The sequence below is a fragment of the Patagioenas fasciata genome, chromosome 5, assembly GCF_037038585.1.
Source record: "Patagioenas fasciata isolate bPatFas1 chromosome 5, bPatFas1.hap1, whole genome shotgun sequence".
Lineage (NCBI taxonomy): Eukaryota > Metazoa > Chordata > Aves > Columbiformes > Columbidae > Patagioenas > Patagioenas fasciata.
The window spans coordinates 37,098,195-37,114,472 of record NC_092524.1 but is presented as its reverse complement, the minus strand read 5'-3'; the positions used below and the strand labels follow the sequence as shown (position 1 = coordinate 37,114,472).

The window sequence follows — 16,278 nt, the reverse complement described above, 5'->3', positions numbered from 1 at the left end:
TATTTTGTTTAAACCTAAAATAGAGCTGTGCTAAATGAATACTTATCTAATAATTCAGCCTATTATTATTGTTTGTATACAGATTCTTATTGTTTTTGTAGACTAAACTTTTAATCACAGAAATTAAAACACTAACATAAATCATTGATTGGAAGTCAAAACAAGTCACTTCAGCATTTTTTACAATACAGATAATCATCTATTCAGGAACATCAGTGGAGTAAGCCTGGAATCACAAACATCCCCGCCGCACACAATTTTTGAAGCCTGTTCTGAAATCAATAGTTTTTCATTTGATCTTAGCTGTCAGGACAAGACACTGGGGTAAGAAATAGGGTTTCAGGTTGAGACCAGTCAGTTTAATGATGATTAAGCTACTTTCTATCATACTTTTAAGGAGCCCACATTGTGCACAAGAAGTTCCTAAGGTACTGGTGGCTGGGAGAGAATTTTGGATGGGAAGCGGGAGAGGGATGAAGGGAAATGACAACACACTCATGCACTTTGAAGGTACCAGACACTGTCAGAGTGAAGATACTGAGTTTAGAAGTAATGCTGTATTGCCACTTTCATATTCATTAAAAAAACCCACAAACTCCACCCCCCCAGCAATGAGACAACATTGAATACAAACTCTTTTTTAAATTATATCAGCACTACTCATGTACAGTACCTTTCTTCACTTGCAGGAGACTGATTAAATTCATTCCTGCACATAATGCTTTAAAACAGTCACCCTAGTACTCAGAAAAGCAAATGTAACTGATCCATCACAGGCAACTTACAACTGCTTGCTGTGTCCCTGCTACCACAACCACCTTCTGGGTATCCATGAACAGCTGAAAGAAACACAAGCCTGCTCATCACTGAGGCACACCTACAACTCTGCTGCACTCCTAACACACACTGCAAATACAGCCTTTGCCTATGGCCATCGCAAGCACCGCCTCTGTCTCATCCTCGCTGAATCACCAGCAGTTTGTTTTCATTCAAACCCTTCTCTCTGCCAGACACTGCAGTGACTAATGAACTGCAGAATCTGGTCTGTATAAAATTTGACTTAGCAAACTAACCATCAGCATGTTGATGACACTGCCACCCAAAATATCACAGTAACAAAAGAGTAACAATTTACATGGGCTCTAAGCCAGTCTGCCCTTCCTATTCAGATTTCAGGAAAGCATGACCTCATTTCTCTACAAGTAGTAGAATCTGGAGCTTTTGTTAATTCAGTCTTCTTTCCTTTATTTCAGTGTTTGTTTATGCCACAGATGATTACAGTCATTAGGAGAAAAAATATTTATTTGGGTAAAATTAAATACAGCAAGAATACAGCCTATAATAACAATCTAAGAGTAACAGAAAAAGCCTGTAGCATTCCTCATCAACAGCTGAATACCTGTCCTGGTCACCTAGTGATAGACTCCCACACCTCAGACCAATCAGATGCATTGTAAATTCAATTCTGTCTATATTTGAAACATGTCATTCCTGTCAAAAGCAAGGTTTCTGAATCTTCCAGTGTCTTCCATGCCCGCTTTACAAACAAGGATGATGAAGACAGAGAAAACTGAGGAAAGAGGGAGAAAAAAGTAATACACTAAACAACACAGAGCAATAGATCTACTACTTCTATTTATTCTTCCTCACATACAAGGCCAGATGGACATCCACTGGAACTGGAAAGAACCATATAGCATTACCCTCTACAATTTGTCACAGCAAGGTAGCATTTAACCTTGTTTTTTAATTCCACTTAATCCTTTCTAAGTGGTATTTTCTAAAATCTCCAGGTACTTGGAGAATAGATGGTCTATTGCCTTTCATTTCAATATTTCAGACAGCTCCACAGTTTATGACTAATTTCTGAGTAACAAGGACTTCCTGTTTCATATTTAAGTATGCAAATTTGAAACAGAGTTGTGGCTACAATAATCCCTTGTAAATATGTAAGTATTTATCTAAATAACACCAAATTAAGAATTCCACAGAATTTTCTGTGGAAATCTTACCTGGTAACTGATCAGCATTGCACTTAGACATACTCTCTCATACATTTGTACAGACAAGCACACATGGCTACCGATAAAAGTGATCCAAGTGGACACGAGTATTCCCCTGTTTACAGACAAGTTGCAATAATGGTATTTGTTACTTCTATTCTAGGTACTACCTGAAGAAAATCTGCAGCCAGACTAGAGTTGGGCAGGTCACTGTCCCCCCGCACTCTAAGGCAATGTCAAAAGCAGTCAGGTTTCCATTTGCTCACTATTCTGTTGCTCATTTGAACATAATCCCATTAGAAATGGATAACCTAATTTCTCAAAGAAACCCACTTCTTTCCTCACGAATTTGTGCAGGCAAGTGTTTAGATTTCAACACAGATTTAGCCATTTACATTTAAACTCAGATGCTTAACAAGTAGCAGTAAACCACATCCAAGACACAAGGTCTGTTTTTACAGATAAGAAAATACTGTGACTTATCACCAGCTCTGTATGTAACAAGATCAAAAATTTCAGAAACTAATTTCTGCAAATGCTTCACCTCTTTGTTTTACCTGCTTCTGTGTACTTCAATCCTACTTTTACTTCTTCGTGCGTTGCTTTTGGTGGCGGCCAGACAGTCTGGAGTCTCCCTGGAGTCTTGTCATCTTGCTCTGAGGGACTCAGGTCAGGCTGTTAAAATTACACAAGAAAAAAATTAAAGTCTGCAGTATCAATAGATTCCAAAACAGCAACCACCATGCTCAGCTCTACATGTGTACTCCTGAATGGTTATCTGCCTCATTCGACTGATTGAAACAGTGCTCAGTTGGTTAGAAGGGACACAAAGAAATCCATGTAATTTTTAGGAGGAAAATAACATAATGCATGTGACATACAATGATTTGTTGAAACTGTTCACATCAGTGTGGAAAGCTCCTTTGGTGAACCATAGAGGTGGTCAAGAACACTAGTTTTTTTTTCCTGTATCTTTTTTTTCAGAGTGAAGAAACCCATCTGTGCTTTTCTTACAAGTAAACATTAGTGCAATCCACCTAAGACATCATTTGACAACATAATTTTCAGGAAGCATAGCTAGTTTATTAAATTCCTGCCCCACCCCCAGCAGCTTGCTCAGTCCACATACCACAGCATACTGACACATCAAAGTGCTGCTGCAGCTGTTAATGGGACTGCATTGTCAACAGGAATGCTAAAATAACCCTTTAAAGGTGGGGGGGAAGGAGGCACAAAAAACAAACTAAAACAGAAAAAATTATTAAACAAGCATTCTTTTAGAGCTTTACATTTTGTTGTGGGTTTTTTTGTTTGTTTGGTTTTTGGTTTTTTTTTACATCTCTAAAACTTCTGCAATCCAATTTACAATATGCTCCTACTACAAATAATTGCATAGACACAACTGTAGCAACAGGAAAACCCTGCATGAAAGTCACCCATAAATGGCCCACATGGGGAAGGAACGAGGAAAAGCAAGACCCTCTCACTCTGGCTCTGCCCTGAGAAAATGTACATTTGTACTAGATCAGACATTAAGCAGACACTTACAAAAGCCACACCTGCTGACTCCTGTGCTCCCTCCCTGAGCGTGTGAGGCCACAGCTTCCCTGGCAGGTTTGCTGGGAGCCACCCAGGCGCTTGTGCCAGTGCAGCCCAGGGCTGGTGTCAGCGGGAAGAAGCCAGGAATGGGAAGGGCACACACAGGCTGCAACTGCTACACAAGCCACGGCCAGTGAGTACCTCTTTGCTCCTCCCCATAGGTAATTTACTACAAACTGGTATTATCAGTCTACCCAGGTGTCAGTCGAGATTTTTTTAAAGTTTTTAATTTTACGTAAGAATAAAAACTTACAGAGTACAACCAACACAGAAAATTAATTTAAGTAGCTTCAGGTTCAGGGTTCAATCCTGCAAATTTAATCATTCCAATAACTCCCCCTTTAGCCAAAAAAGAAGAGTCTTGAGACTGATTATAACTGCCAAAGATGTAACCGTAAGAATCTGTGGTTGGAGAAACCCCAACCCAAGGGGTTACTCATTTAATTAATGAGTTCAGGTCACACTCAAACTCATTTATCATTCTGGTTCTATGAAAACTCATCATAGATTTTTTTTTTCATTTTTAAAAAATATAGTAACTAAATCTCCATATGCCTAAGAATATTAAGCTTGCAAACACTTATATTAATCCGTTAAATGCCTGTCAATATTTGCAAAGCTAGATATATGCATGTACCAAAGAAAAAAATTACTTTAAATACCATGTCTTGGACAAACTAAGTTGAAAATCATCCATAAATTCTCTTATCAGTTCCCATAACAGAATTATTCCTAAAGGTAAAATGAAATTTACTTTTAAAAATAAAAAACTCAATTAAAGAAAAAAGAGTGAGATTGAGAAAAAATTAAATAATACTACAGTAAATATTTGTAGCGCCAAGTTAATTTAAAACTACACTTAACATACAGGCAACTGTATTGTAATGATCTTTTAAAATCAGAAGCTGATTAAGTTCTCACTACCAATTGAAAGCTTGTGACTATCACCAGTATTTACTGAATTCTGCTACAACTGCAAATGCTCAAGAATTCTGACAAATTAGCCCCAAGATTTCTTCAGTTGGGAATCCAAAATTTGACATTGCCAAAAGAAGAGGACAATTCTGACATTTTGACCTTAAGTTCCCACCAATAATTTTAAACAATAAATACTTTTTTATCAATCTGCTTCCAGATCTTAGGAAGAAAAAACAATTCAACCTACAGATTTGTCTGATGGTCCATCCCCAGGTTTTGATTTTGACCTTTCAAATACAGCTTTCAAGGACTCTTTTTCATTTCTCATTTTGCGTTTTATGGCTTCCAGTTCTGAAGTATCTGCAGTTGTTTCTTTTTTGGGAGGCCGTGAGAATAAAGCTTTAAAGACGTCCAGTGCAGATTCAGCAGGGCTTGATTTTATTTCCTCCGAGGGAAATTGTGGTTCTGTTTTGCTAGAGGCTTTGTACTCTTGAGCTTCATCACTGTCCTCGATTTCCCCAGATCCCTCAGCAAAGTCCTCGGTTCTGTCTTCATTCTTGGAGACTTCTATGTTCAACAAGTGCGAGAGCTGTTCCAGGAATGTAGGACTTGCTTTAGGTTCAGCCGTTTTTTTTTTAGTGGTCAAACCTGATGTAATACTGGATTTCTTAACAGGCTGTCGTAATTTAAGCAGAGCTAAATCATTCTCCCTTGGTTTAATTTCTGTAAGAGTTTCCCCATCCTCTGTGGTTAGTCCCTTTTTCCTCACACGTAGTCCACTGAAGAAAGCAGGCAGCTGGAAAGTCTTTTCAGCCAGTGCTGTTTTTTGGAGCGATGTATTGTCAGCTGAAGGTCTTTGTTCTTCTTCTGGAAGTTCTTGAGGGCAATCCCCTGCAGCAAGCAAGCAACTAAACTGCTCATCCATTAAAATTTTGTCTTTTCCACTGGAGTCATGCTCCAGAACACCATCCAGCTCTTTAGAGAGTTGCTTAGAAACTGGTGGGTGTAACTGAATGTCATCTATATCCACAGTGTCATCACTGTTGTTGTGTCCTCCTGATTCTGTCTCTTCCTTATTTTGATTGTTATAATCCAAAGCCTCAGCAGACAAAGCAGCATTATTTAGCCCAGAGTTGCTTGTATCGTTTTCATTGGTGTCTAGGTCCTTACTCTCTGTGTCCGATTCTGTATCGCTTGTTGTACAAACCAAAGTACCTTGTACAAGAATAGCATCCTTGTCATCATTGTCAGATTGAGACAAAGAAGTCTGTACAAACCTTAAATGGTGAAAAAGTAATTCATGTTGTTCAGCTAAATCCAGTTCCAGGTCAGTTTGCCTGCCAGACATTGGGTCAGCTTGGCCACTGGTACTATTCATGTCGGGCTGATTTTCTGAGTCTCCATTACAATCATTATCATTCCTCTCATGCCAGGTGTCAGCATGAGTATTTATATTGGTGTGCAAGGGTTGAAATGCTTTAAGTACTGTTTCTTCTTTGGAAGCTGTAGGTTCAAATTTAGTCGTAAATCCAAAAAGTGTTTTCACAGAAAAAGTAGTGAAAATATCAGGTTTGCCTCCTGCTGTGTTCTCCAGGTCTGGAAGCTCACTGGAACCGGGCAACGCATTTTCTTCTTCCTCCATGTTGTGTAAAGCAGAGGATAGATTTGCTTCTAGCAGTGCTACTAACTGCTAAACAAGTATTTAATACATGCCTTCAGACAGCAGACTGAACTCACTGCAGGCACTGCAGGAGGCAGCGCTCCCCAGCCCTGTGAGGGCAGCCAGCCTCCCCCAGGCCACCCTGCCCTCCTGCTGCCGGCAGCCAAAGTATCCCTCAGGTATCCAAACTGTATTCCAGGAGCAGCAAAAGACCCACCGTAAAAAAAGTTCTCAGCAGCGTCGGTAACTTGTTCCTGTACACAAAGGACTTTTTGTCACAGCAAATATGCCAGCGCACTAATCTTGGTTGAAAATTCGACCAATGGTTCCTGCTGGGACGCTGCGATCCTACTGGCTGCACACAACTTCCTACGTGCTAAAAAGTGCCGAGCAGCTTTATAAACAAGGCTCCCGAACAGAACTGGATGCATTTGTAGTTTGCTACTTCCTTATCCCAGTACACAAGCTGTGAGTGGTTTTCAGCAGAAAGTTCCTGATGGATTTTTTTGCACAGTATTTCCACTTCGATAAAGAACTTCTTGTGTAAATCCATAATCACCGAAAAATGTCAAATGGAAACCTGAAGTGACGAATCTGAAGCTTCCAGTGCCACTGCTCGGTGCCTGTGACGAGTCCTCAGTTCCCGGCCAGCCGAAGTGAACTCGAGTGAGTGCCCTTGAAGCCAAGAAAGAAGGAAAAAAGAAAAAGGAAAAAAAAAAAAAAAAAAGGAGGCTCTCTTCCGATTTGCTGCAGGTTTCATCTGGAATGCAGATTTCAGCCTCCAGGGCCACGAACAAAACCCCACAGGACTGGTTTCATATTACCACTGTCCCAACTCTGCACAGCTACTTCTGTGAACTGTGCACAGGTACTTATCACAGGCTGTCGCCACACCCAGGAACCAGGAGCGGTTGGGGTGGGCAGGGTAAACAGCCAGCACGGCGGAGCAACACCAAGTTAACTGTTTAGCAATCAGGTAGGCTCTCCATCTGCACTGCACCGGAGCTCGGATTACTTCAGATGACAACGATCTCTGCTGACAGATTTTTTTTGTAACTTTCATCTCTATATTTTGCCATGGTAATGCTCTATGTGTGAGATTTGTTTTAGTTAATACTGCCAAAAACACTTGGAGGAACTCTTCAAGACTGTGTAACTCAATATTAACAGATGTTGTCAGGGATGGGACATATTTTTTTCAAAACACACACGTAAAGAAACTACAAAATACTCTAAGCACCTTCGATATTCAAAAAGTCAGTAACATTTAGGTCAAAAGTTTTCACTTTTGCTCCTTTTCTTATTTTTAGAAGTACAGAGACTGCAAATTTGCAGGAATTTATATTATCTTATTCCCTGGCCTTTAAGAATTTTGTTTAGTCTACTTTCCACATTGGTACCTTAGAAATTCAAAGACACTTTTATCTTTTTTTGCACAAAGTCACAGGGTCATTCTACAATCAGCCATTTAGCTGTGATGAGTAATCTTAAACAAGCAAGGTGGGGAAAGCTGTCCTTCACAGGGAAATCAGCCATGGATCACACCACTGTGTCAAATTACTGAAAAACAATTACTGAAAAGCTGAATATTACAGACAGCAAGCAACAACAAAGTATCCCAACACACTTAACTTTTGTTTTAATGTTTAAAAATGTAGGCTGTACAAAAAGCATGTGTCTACCTTTTCAATATAATATAGAAGACAATAAAATCAATGGCAAAAGTCATTGGTGACTACTGCAGGAAGCAAGTTTCCTGAAAGTCAGATTGGAATCCTAAGAGCTTAGATGAAATTTACAGCCAGCTTTTCAATGAGAAGGTTGCATGCATTCTTACAGACAAAGGGCACCAAAATCATCTTTATTTGTGATTTAACATTGAACAATGTCTTCTGCCTCACTGCTCGACTCGCTCCTCAGTTATGCTTGATCATCAGGTGCCAAGGACAGAAACTACAGACAGGCCACAGCTCCCCTGGTTTTCTAGGCTTAATATAGATTATTATTACAAAAGGAAGCTCTACATAAGGAAAGAGTCATAGAGTCTTTATCACTCCTTATGCCAACCTATTCTTATAATCTCAGGGCTAGTAAGATATGTGGGATACAGCTACTTCCACACTGGTGATTTCCCCTAAGACAGGACTTCTTGAAGGCATATCTACATCAATTCTAAATTTTATTTTATTACAAAATAGCTGGGGCAAAGTGACCCTACTGAACCAAAGTTGTCTACTCTTAAATTTACATCTGTTTTTATGTTCAGCCACAGGACTAATTGTTCATTGTCCTGATAATTCCTAATAATTCCTGATAATTCCTAATATCTTGTTTATTTATTTATGTACCTATTTATTTGGGGTTTGGTTAACTTATGATGGGTAAACATTGAATCATATCTTTCAATAACATTTTTTTTGATCTCTAACAAAAAATATACCTATATGGACAACTTCATGGTGCCTTTTAAACTAAACATACTTATCCAGGTTATGCAAAAATGTTTATTTATCTGTTTATATTAATTACAACCCACACTTAGAATAAAGCTTCTCTATAATAATCTAGGGTCATCAACCTGAAACAGTCCTATGAATATTGTACATGGGCAGGTTATTGAAAACAGTCACTATCTAACTATTTAAGATTTTTATAGTACATATGAAAAGTTTAGTTTAGAAGTGGATTTTAAAGCAGGAAAACTGTACTTTGCATCTAAACAACATCCCAATAAAATTTACGAGATTATCAAATTAGTAGCGAAAAGGATGGTACTTGGAGTGCCAGGCCAAAATTATGCAATGTATTGAGATGCTAGAAAACCCAGAGTTGAACACTGAATAATTAAAACTACAGAAATAGCAATATATTTTATAAACCCAAAGATAATCTCACAAGCGTGCAGAAAAAGACACTGCTTTTTATGTACCTCTTCTCTTGATAGTGCACTCTAAGAAGCAAGAAGAAACTTTGAAGCTTTTTGAACGTTATTATGGACAAAGGAACTCGTCTCTTTATTTACCCTTGGAGAAATAATCAAAAACCAGACAGTCTCTCAACTTCACCATGCAGTCCATAAACCCCTGGCCTCAAATCAGGCTTTTGTAAGGACTTCTTTCAGTCTGATGATCATCCCAGTGGACAGTACCCTGTGGAGGGACTGGATAACTGATAATGAAATACAAACTGGTACATATCCAACAAAGTGTTTCTGGGTAAAATACATACATTGATATGTACCCTTAATATTTTTACACAAGGAGACCATCATTTTGTGATGTGCAAATGAGACAGAGCCAGTTTGTTGGCAGAAGCATTTTAATGCTGGGTGGATCTATCTCATAAGGAAAGCCTCTCTCAACAGGCTGTAATACTGTGGCTGAAGGAAGAAACAACTTCAAAATCTCTAGAAAAAATCAATTACGATAATGTCTGTTTACTTAATAAAACTGGCAACTCTCTGGTGCCTCAGAAAAGCCCTTAAAACTTGCCATAGCAACTTTCAGGGCAGCCAGTGCATTAATTATACAAAAGGACAATAATTCCTTACAGTTTAAAGCACATTTAATAATCCACACCCTTTCTGACCTACATTTCCTCACAGACAGAAGTCAGACCTGCAACTCACTCCAGTTCTGTTCTTGAGGTGTCTAAGAGCTCTCTTGAAGTAGGTTTTAAAACTAGTTTTTAAGAAAACACACAATAAGCCAGAATAAACTAATTTCTATCACTAACACACAGCAGGGTTCAAGGCTTCCTGACCCTGTATCTATTCAGATTGCCTTTCCAGATCACTGTAACAGCAACCTAGCGAAACATGAACAGGGCATGAAGACACATTCTACAAAACGGTCAAGTGGCTAAACTGTAAACAAATTTTCTGTACTTTTTCAACATAAAGAGCCTTAAACCAAGAAAATTTTGCATAATTTCTTTAAGATAATCATAGAATCAAACAAGTATGAGTTGTGTCAGGCAGGGGGCTGTTGTGGCTCAGGCAGTTTGAACTGATCCGAAGCTCAGCTAACACCCTCCTGCCCTCTGCCCTGAGCCAGTGCTTACTGTGCTCACTGATAAAGATCTTAACATTCTCCTGCTCTCCTGTCTGTCTCTCTTATTTCATTTTATACTTACTATTTTAACTCTTGAAGTGCTCTAAAATGGAAAAGACAGAGAAGATAGGAGAAAACCAGTAGGTCCTGGATTTTCACCTTTATTCTCAGCCTCGTTACCTCACTATAGATCATTGCATGAGCAATTTGCCTGAGGTTTGAGGATCTGGGTATCAACAACACAATCATTTTAAATGTACATAATTAAGTTAGGCATAACAACAAAAATAGAGATATGATAATTCTTATAAAAATTCAGCATTATATAATGGTAACAGAATGAGCGGACATCAGACACGTTTGCTGTAGGGGCCTGTAGAAATGCCATGTGTTTTTTAACATCTCTATGAAAATTCTGCTCGACATTGAGCTATGGGCTACTAAAGAGAATTTGAAAAAAGATCATAATAGTTATATGGTTATAAAACCAGATAACACATTAAGAAAGATAGTTTACTATTTTGAAGGAATGCATCTTTTATCAATAAATGTATGGAACAGTTACTCTGTAAAACCCATGGCATGAAAAAACAATGGTAGTTCTGAGGCAGAACTAGTAGAAGAGATGTATTGGCTGATCTCCTGGTTAAAATGAGTAGACATACAAGTAACAAAGACAGGGAACAGATGATCACTGTAAACTCTCTAAGGAAACTGAGTATGATCTTTGTGCATTAAGGCACAAAGGCCAGTACTTAGTGTAACAAAGAATGGAGATGAATTTTTCATCTTTTCCCTTTGTGTTTTCCTTTTCTAGGTTGTTTTCTTTACACGTTCTTTTCATTTCAACAGGCCTTCTGCTCCCTATCTACAGTTTGATAAAGATTAAACACAAAACTTTAAAAATAAAGTCCACATAGTACATCAAATAATCTACCAGAATTTCTTAAGTAATTGTTAGCTGTTAATAGTTATTTTAGCTGCATTTTCACATCTCATTTTTGTGTTTTGTCGTCTGACATGAAATGCTGTATAAAGAATAGGATTGAGTTGCATTTCTGTTTTGTTTCGTTATCTTCTGTATCTCTGTATCTTCTCTATGGTGGACTGGGAATGAGAACACAGCATGCTTAAGAGAAGATTTAAAATCTAATTCAGGATTTTTTTTCAAGCTTCTGATACAGATTGTGCCTTGGAAATTTCTGTCATAGCAGAATTCATTCACTCTCTCCCTCATCTACTTTATCTGCCTCCTTCCAACTAATAGAAACATAAGAACATCTTTTCAATAACATAAGCAAACACTAGTAGATCACAGAATCACAGAATGTTATGGATTGGAAAAGACCACAAAAGATCATCTAGTCCAATCCCCCTAGCAGAGCAGTAATACCTAGATGAGATTACACAGGAATGTGTCCAGGTGGGTTTTGAATGTCTCCAGAGTAGGAGACTCCACAAGCCCCCTGAGTAGCCTGTTCCAGTGCTCTGTTACCCTCACTGAGAAGAAGTTTTTTCTCAAATTTAAGTGGAACCTCCTGTGTTCCTGTTTGTACCCATTCCCACTCGTCTTATCATTGGTTGTCACTGAGAAGAGCCTGGCTCCATCCTCGTGACACTCACCCTTTACATATTTATAAACATTCATGCGATCACCCCTCAGTCTTCCCTTCTCCAAGCTAAAGAGATCAAGCTCCCTCAGCCTTTCCTCATAAGGGAGATGCTCCACTCTCTTAATCACCTTCATTGCTCTGCGCTGGACTCTCTCCAATTCCCTGCCTTTCTTGAACTGAGGGGCCCAGAACTGGACACAATATTCCAGATGCGGTCTCACCAGAGCAGAGTAGAGGGGAAGGAGAACCTCTCTCAACCTACTAACCACCCCCCTTCCAATACACCCCAGGATACCAGTGGCTTTCTTGGCCACAAGGGCACAGTGCTGGCTCATGGTCATCCTGTTGTCTGCCAGGACCCTCAGGTCCCTCTCCCCTACAATGCTCTCTAACAGCTCGCTCACCAACTTATACTGGAACCTGGGGTTGTTCCTGCCCAGATGCAATACTCTACACTTGCCCTTGTTGTATTTCATTAAATTTTTCCCCACCCAACTCTCCAGCCTGTCCAGGTCTCGCTGGATGGCAGCACAGCCTTCTGGCGTGTCACCCACTCCTCCCAGTTTGGTGTCATCAGCAAACTTGCTGACAGTGCACTCTAGTCCCTCAGCCAAATAACTGATGAATATATTGAATAGTACTGGTCCCAGTACTGACCCTTGGCGCACTCCACTAGATACAGGCCTTCAACTGGACTCTGCCCCATTGACCACAACTCTCTGGCTTCTTTCCTTCAGCCAGTTCACAGTCCACCTCACTACCTGATCATCCAGTCCACACTTTCTCAGTTTAGCTGTGAGGATGCTGTGAGAGACTGTGTCAAATGCTTTACTGAAGTCAAGATAGACCACATCCACTACTTTGCTGTCATCTATCCACCTGGTTATGTCCTCATAAAACGCTGAGGTTGGTTAAGCGTGACTTCCCCTTTGCGAAGCCATGTTGACTGCTTCTAATGACCCTCTTATCCTTGATATGCCCTGACAAGGGTAAGTTGTTCTATCACCTTTCCAGGGATGGAGGTGAGGTTGACCAGTCTATAGTTACCTCGGTCCTCCTTCTTGCCCTTTTTGAAGACTGGAGTGACATTTGCTTTCCTCCAGTCCTCAGGCACCTCTCCCATTTCTCACGACTTAGCAAAGATGATGGAGAGTGGTCTACCAATGACCTCAACCAGCTCTCTCAGCACTCGTGGGTGCATCCCATCTGGACCCATTGATTTATGGATGTCCAGATTGCCTAATTGCTCCCTAATCCAGTCCTCATCAACCGAGGCAAACTATTCCATTGTTCTGACTTCCTCTGGTCCCTCAGGTGTACAGGGTTCCTCAGGACAGCCTACATATATGCACATATACAAATATTTTATACATTTATTTAAGGATGCTCCTAATCCACAGAAAGCAAAGCTATTCAGTAAGACGCTTTGTTTCTCATATTGTCACTGTTATTAATATAGCTGCATTTTAAAACAGTAGTGCCTAACTTTTTGATCAATCAGGCTAAAATTTTTCTTCCAACAGCAGGAAAGGGTCATAGACCACATGACCGCATGTATTATAGTACAACTGCGAGTAAATAAACTGTTTCATTTCAGTTGCTGTTTCCTGGAAACATCATCTTTGTTTCAGAGTTACTCTTCAGATAGAGGCACATTTTTTGACCACAGTTGTCTTGCTGTCCAGTCTGAGGAGCACACAGGGAAGATAGTATCTCGGAACAGATTGCTGTCATCAGAGCAACTCATACACACTATTTTGGACTATTATCTTTCTTGTAGGCTGCTTATATCTTTTGCTGCAGTGCAAATGGATTCTGATGGCAGCCTTCTCACTTCCGTTCTTTGGTACCTCGTCCTCCAGTCCCTTGTTACACAACTGGACATGGACTCATCTTGAAGCAGAAAAATGATCTTTGAGACGCAAGGGCTCTGCAAGTAATTCAGCCCAGACTTCTGTTCGGAAAGACTTTCAAGAAAGAAAATCACAGGGAGTGAGCTGCAGGACAAAGTGTCCTGGTGGATCATTAATAGCTTATCAGCCCATGCTGAGCACCCCTTTTTCATAGAAATCAAGGCTTTTGTTCTAATCTCTTAGAAATAGTGGAATAAATATTCTTCCTTGTTAACTACAAGAAATTGAAATAATTCCCTTTATCACAACACAGTTAATTAAAAAATGCTGCTTAAAAGAAAAGAGTAATAAAAAGGGAAACAAACTGTTTACTAAACTTGTTTACTCAAATCATTGCTCTTAAACGGCTTTTAATTTGAAATTCCTCCTACTCCGTACAATGACTTTGTAAATGCAAACACAGTATCCTCATGGACTGGATTCTTCCTGTTGTAACACATATTTGTAACAGTGATTAGAACTATGTCACAGTTCTTTTCAGTCCAGTTATTTGTTTTCATCTCAACATTTTACTACAAGGATAAACCTATGCCTTCACAGTACTACAACAATATTCTAATGAATTATTTTAGGAAAAGGAGGTTAGGAGAAGAAAGCAATTTTATAACAAGCTCAAGAGAATAGCAACAGTGAGTGTACACATCATTAAAAGCATTTGAAATGTACCTCCAAGCCAATTCTGGTATTTCTACCAATAGATGTCACTCTTACACAATTTTGTGTTAGTGTTTCTTTGCACAAACTGTATTACGTAGTCTAGCCTTAAAAGCATTTTCTTTCAACCTTTCCATCTTTTCCATGTTTCTTTCCTCTTCTACTACATTCTGTTCCATTCTCCCTCCAATTGAAAACTACTGCCAAAACACATCTCTCTATAGTGCGGTTACTGCTCATGTTGGGAGCATTTCGGTATTTCCAGCTAGATTAGGCTGGGCCACGTTGAGCAAGTGTCTCACATTGCAATTAACTCAGGTCACCATCTGAAGATTCAGTGTCTTATATCACAGGAAGTTCAGAAACTTTTCCTGTCAAATTCACTCATGCACACGGCTTGATAACTTGAACTTTCCTGGTACTTATTCTTGTCATCTCCTAGTTGCTAGCTCCTGCAGTCTGTTTCCAGGAAGACAACTGATTTAAACTAAACACCAACCATTATTTTAGAAATGACACATCATGTATCTTAATCTATTTATATAATTTTAAAATTTTTCATTATGTATTACTCTCAGACTTAGGTGCGCATGGGCATATGGACTGACAAACCATCTAGAAAACTGTACCCAGCCAGAACTTTGCAGTTTGTCAGATATTTTGGAATATGCTTTTAGACAGGCCAGAAATAAATGCATACCAGAAATGTAATTGCATATAATAAATGCTTGTTGAAACCAAATATGGCATGATTAGAGTTCTACTCACATTCAGTTCCAGGCTCAAATGCAAGACATTTCTGCTGATCTTCTCTTTCTCACTGGGATGAGCAAATAGGTTTGAGTGCCCCATTCTGCAATCCAATATCCAGGTATCTTCATCTCTGTTTGCCACATCCAAATTAGTCTGTCGTTCAGTGAAGTCATCCTTTAAAGCAGACTCTGCTGGAATGCCAAAGTGAAATGAAATGAAATGAAATGAAATACAATAATTCCATGCATCTGCAGACAAGCCCTGTATATAGAAAGCTCTATATCTTTTTGAAATTCTGGTACACACTACCAACACACGCACTTACAGTTCTCCTGTTTGTTTAAAACAAAACAGAATTACATAAATAGTGTTCATACTTAGTTTCTGCCCAGAAAAAAACAGTTTTGCACTTAAATTTGTGGGATAGATCTAGCAAAAAAGTGGGCTGTTTGTCGTTCCCCCATACGCAGACACACACTGGGAGCTTGAATTTTCACCTCCTCTGCAGAAGCACTCCACTTGCCCTCTGAATGTGTGTATTACATACACATGTTTTTCAAAGGTGGCTGTGAAGTATGAAATTAAGCTAAGGAAGCTCAACAGACTGATTAGACAAACTTTTTGACATTGGCTAAAGACAGCCTTAGTGGGGACTGTGCCAATCCACATTAGTCCCTTGCACCCAATACATAAAAAGCAGTCTCTTTCAATCAGAAGTGATAATTTAACGCTTTATCTTGCTCCAGTAGTCTTAAATATAGTATTAACCTAGTTTTGGAATGGCTTAGTTATAAACAAACAGACGTGAATTTAGTGGGAGAGCTAAGAGCAAAACCTGACAGCCACGAGTACGCACCTCTATGTCAGGCAGTACAACCATCTAGCGCTCTCCCTCCCATTTGCAGTATCGCTGGTTTGATAGTCCCCCAAAACAGTAGTAAGTCTTTTTTCTGCATGATAGCCTCTACCTTGGCACATCCATCTCGGAATATTGTAGTGGAAAATTCAGATACTCGCACAATTCCTGGATGCTACATATGGTAGCTTAGAATTATACAAGCAACTGCACTTACAATTCTGTGATTTATTTTTTTGCATTTTCCCTAACTCTAA

General features: G+C 39.3%; 1 protein-coding gene across 4 annotated transcripts in view; it reads right to left on the bottom strand.

Annotated features, from left to right (window-relative positions):
* The window catches only part of FMN1 (formin 1), a 204,878-nt gene that overhangs the window by 138,834 nt on the left and 49,766 nt on the right, over window positions 1–16,278 (bottom strand). For 2 of the 4 annotated variants that reach the window (XM_071809341.1, XM_071809342.1), the window contains exons 3-4: window positions 15,181–15,356; window positions 2,561–2,678 (exon numbers count right to left, since the gene is read on the bottom strand). In XM_071809341.1, the coding sequence (XP_071665442.1) occupies window positions 2,561–2,678; window positions 15,181–15,356 (294 nt within the window). Of the gene's footprint in view, window positions 1–2,560; window positions 2,679–4,767; window positions 7,087–15,180; window positions 15,357–16,278 lie in introns of those variants that run through there. The other 2 variants (XM_071809343.1, XM_065839972.2) reach the window with 2 other exon arrangements.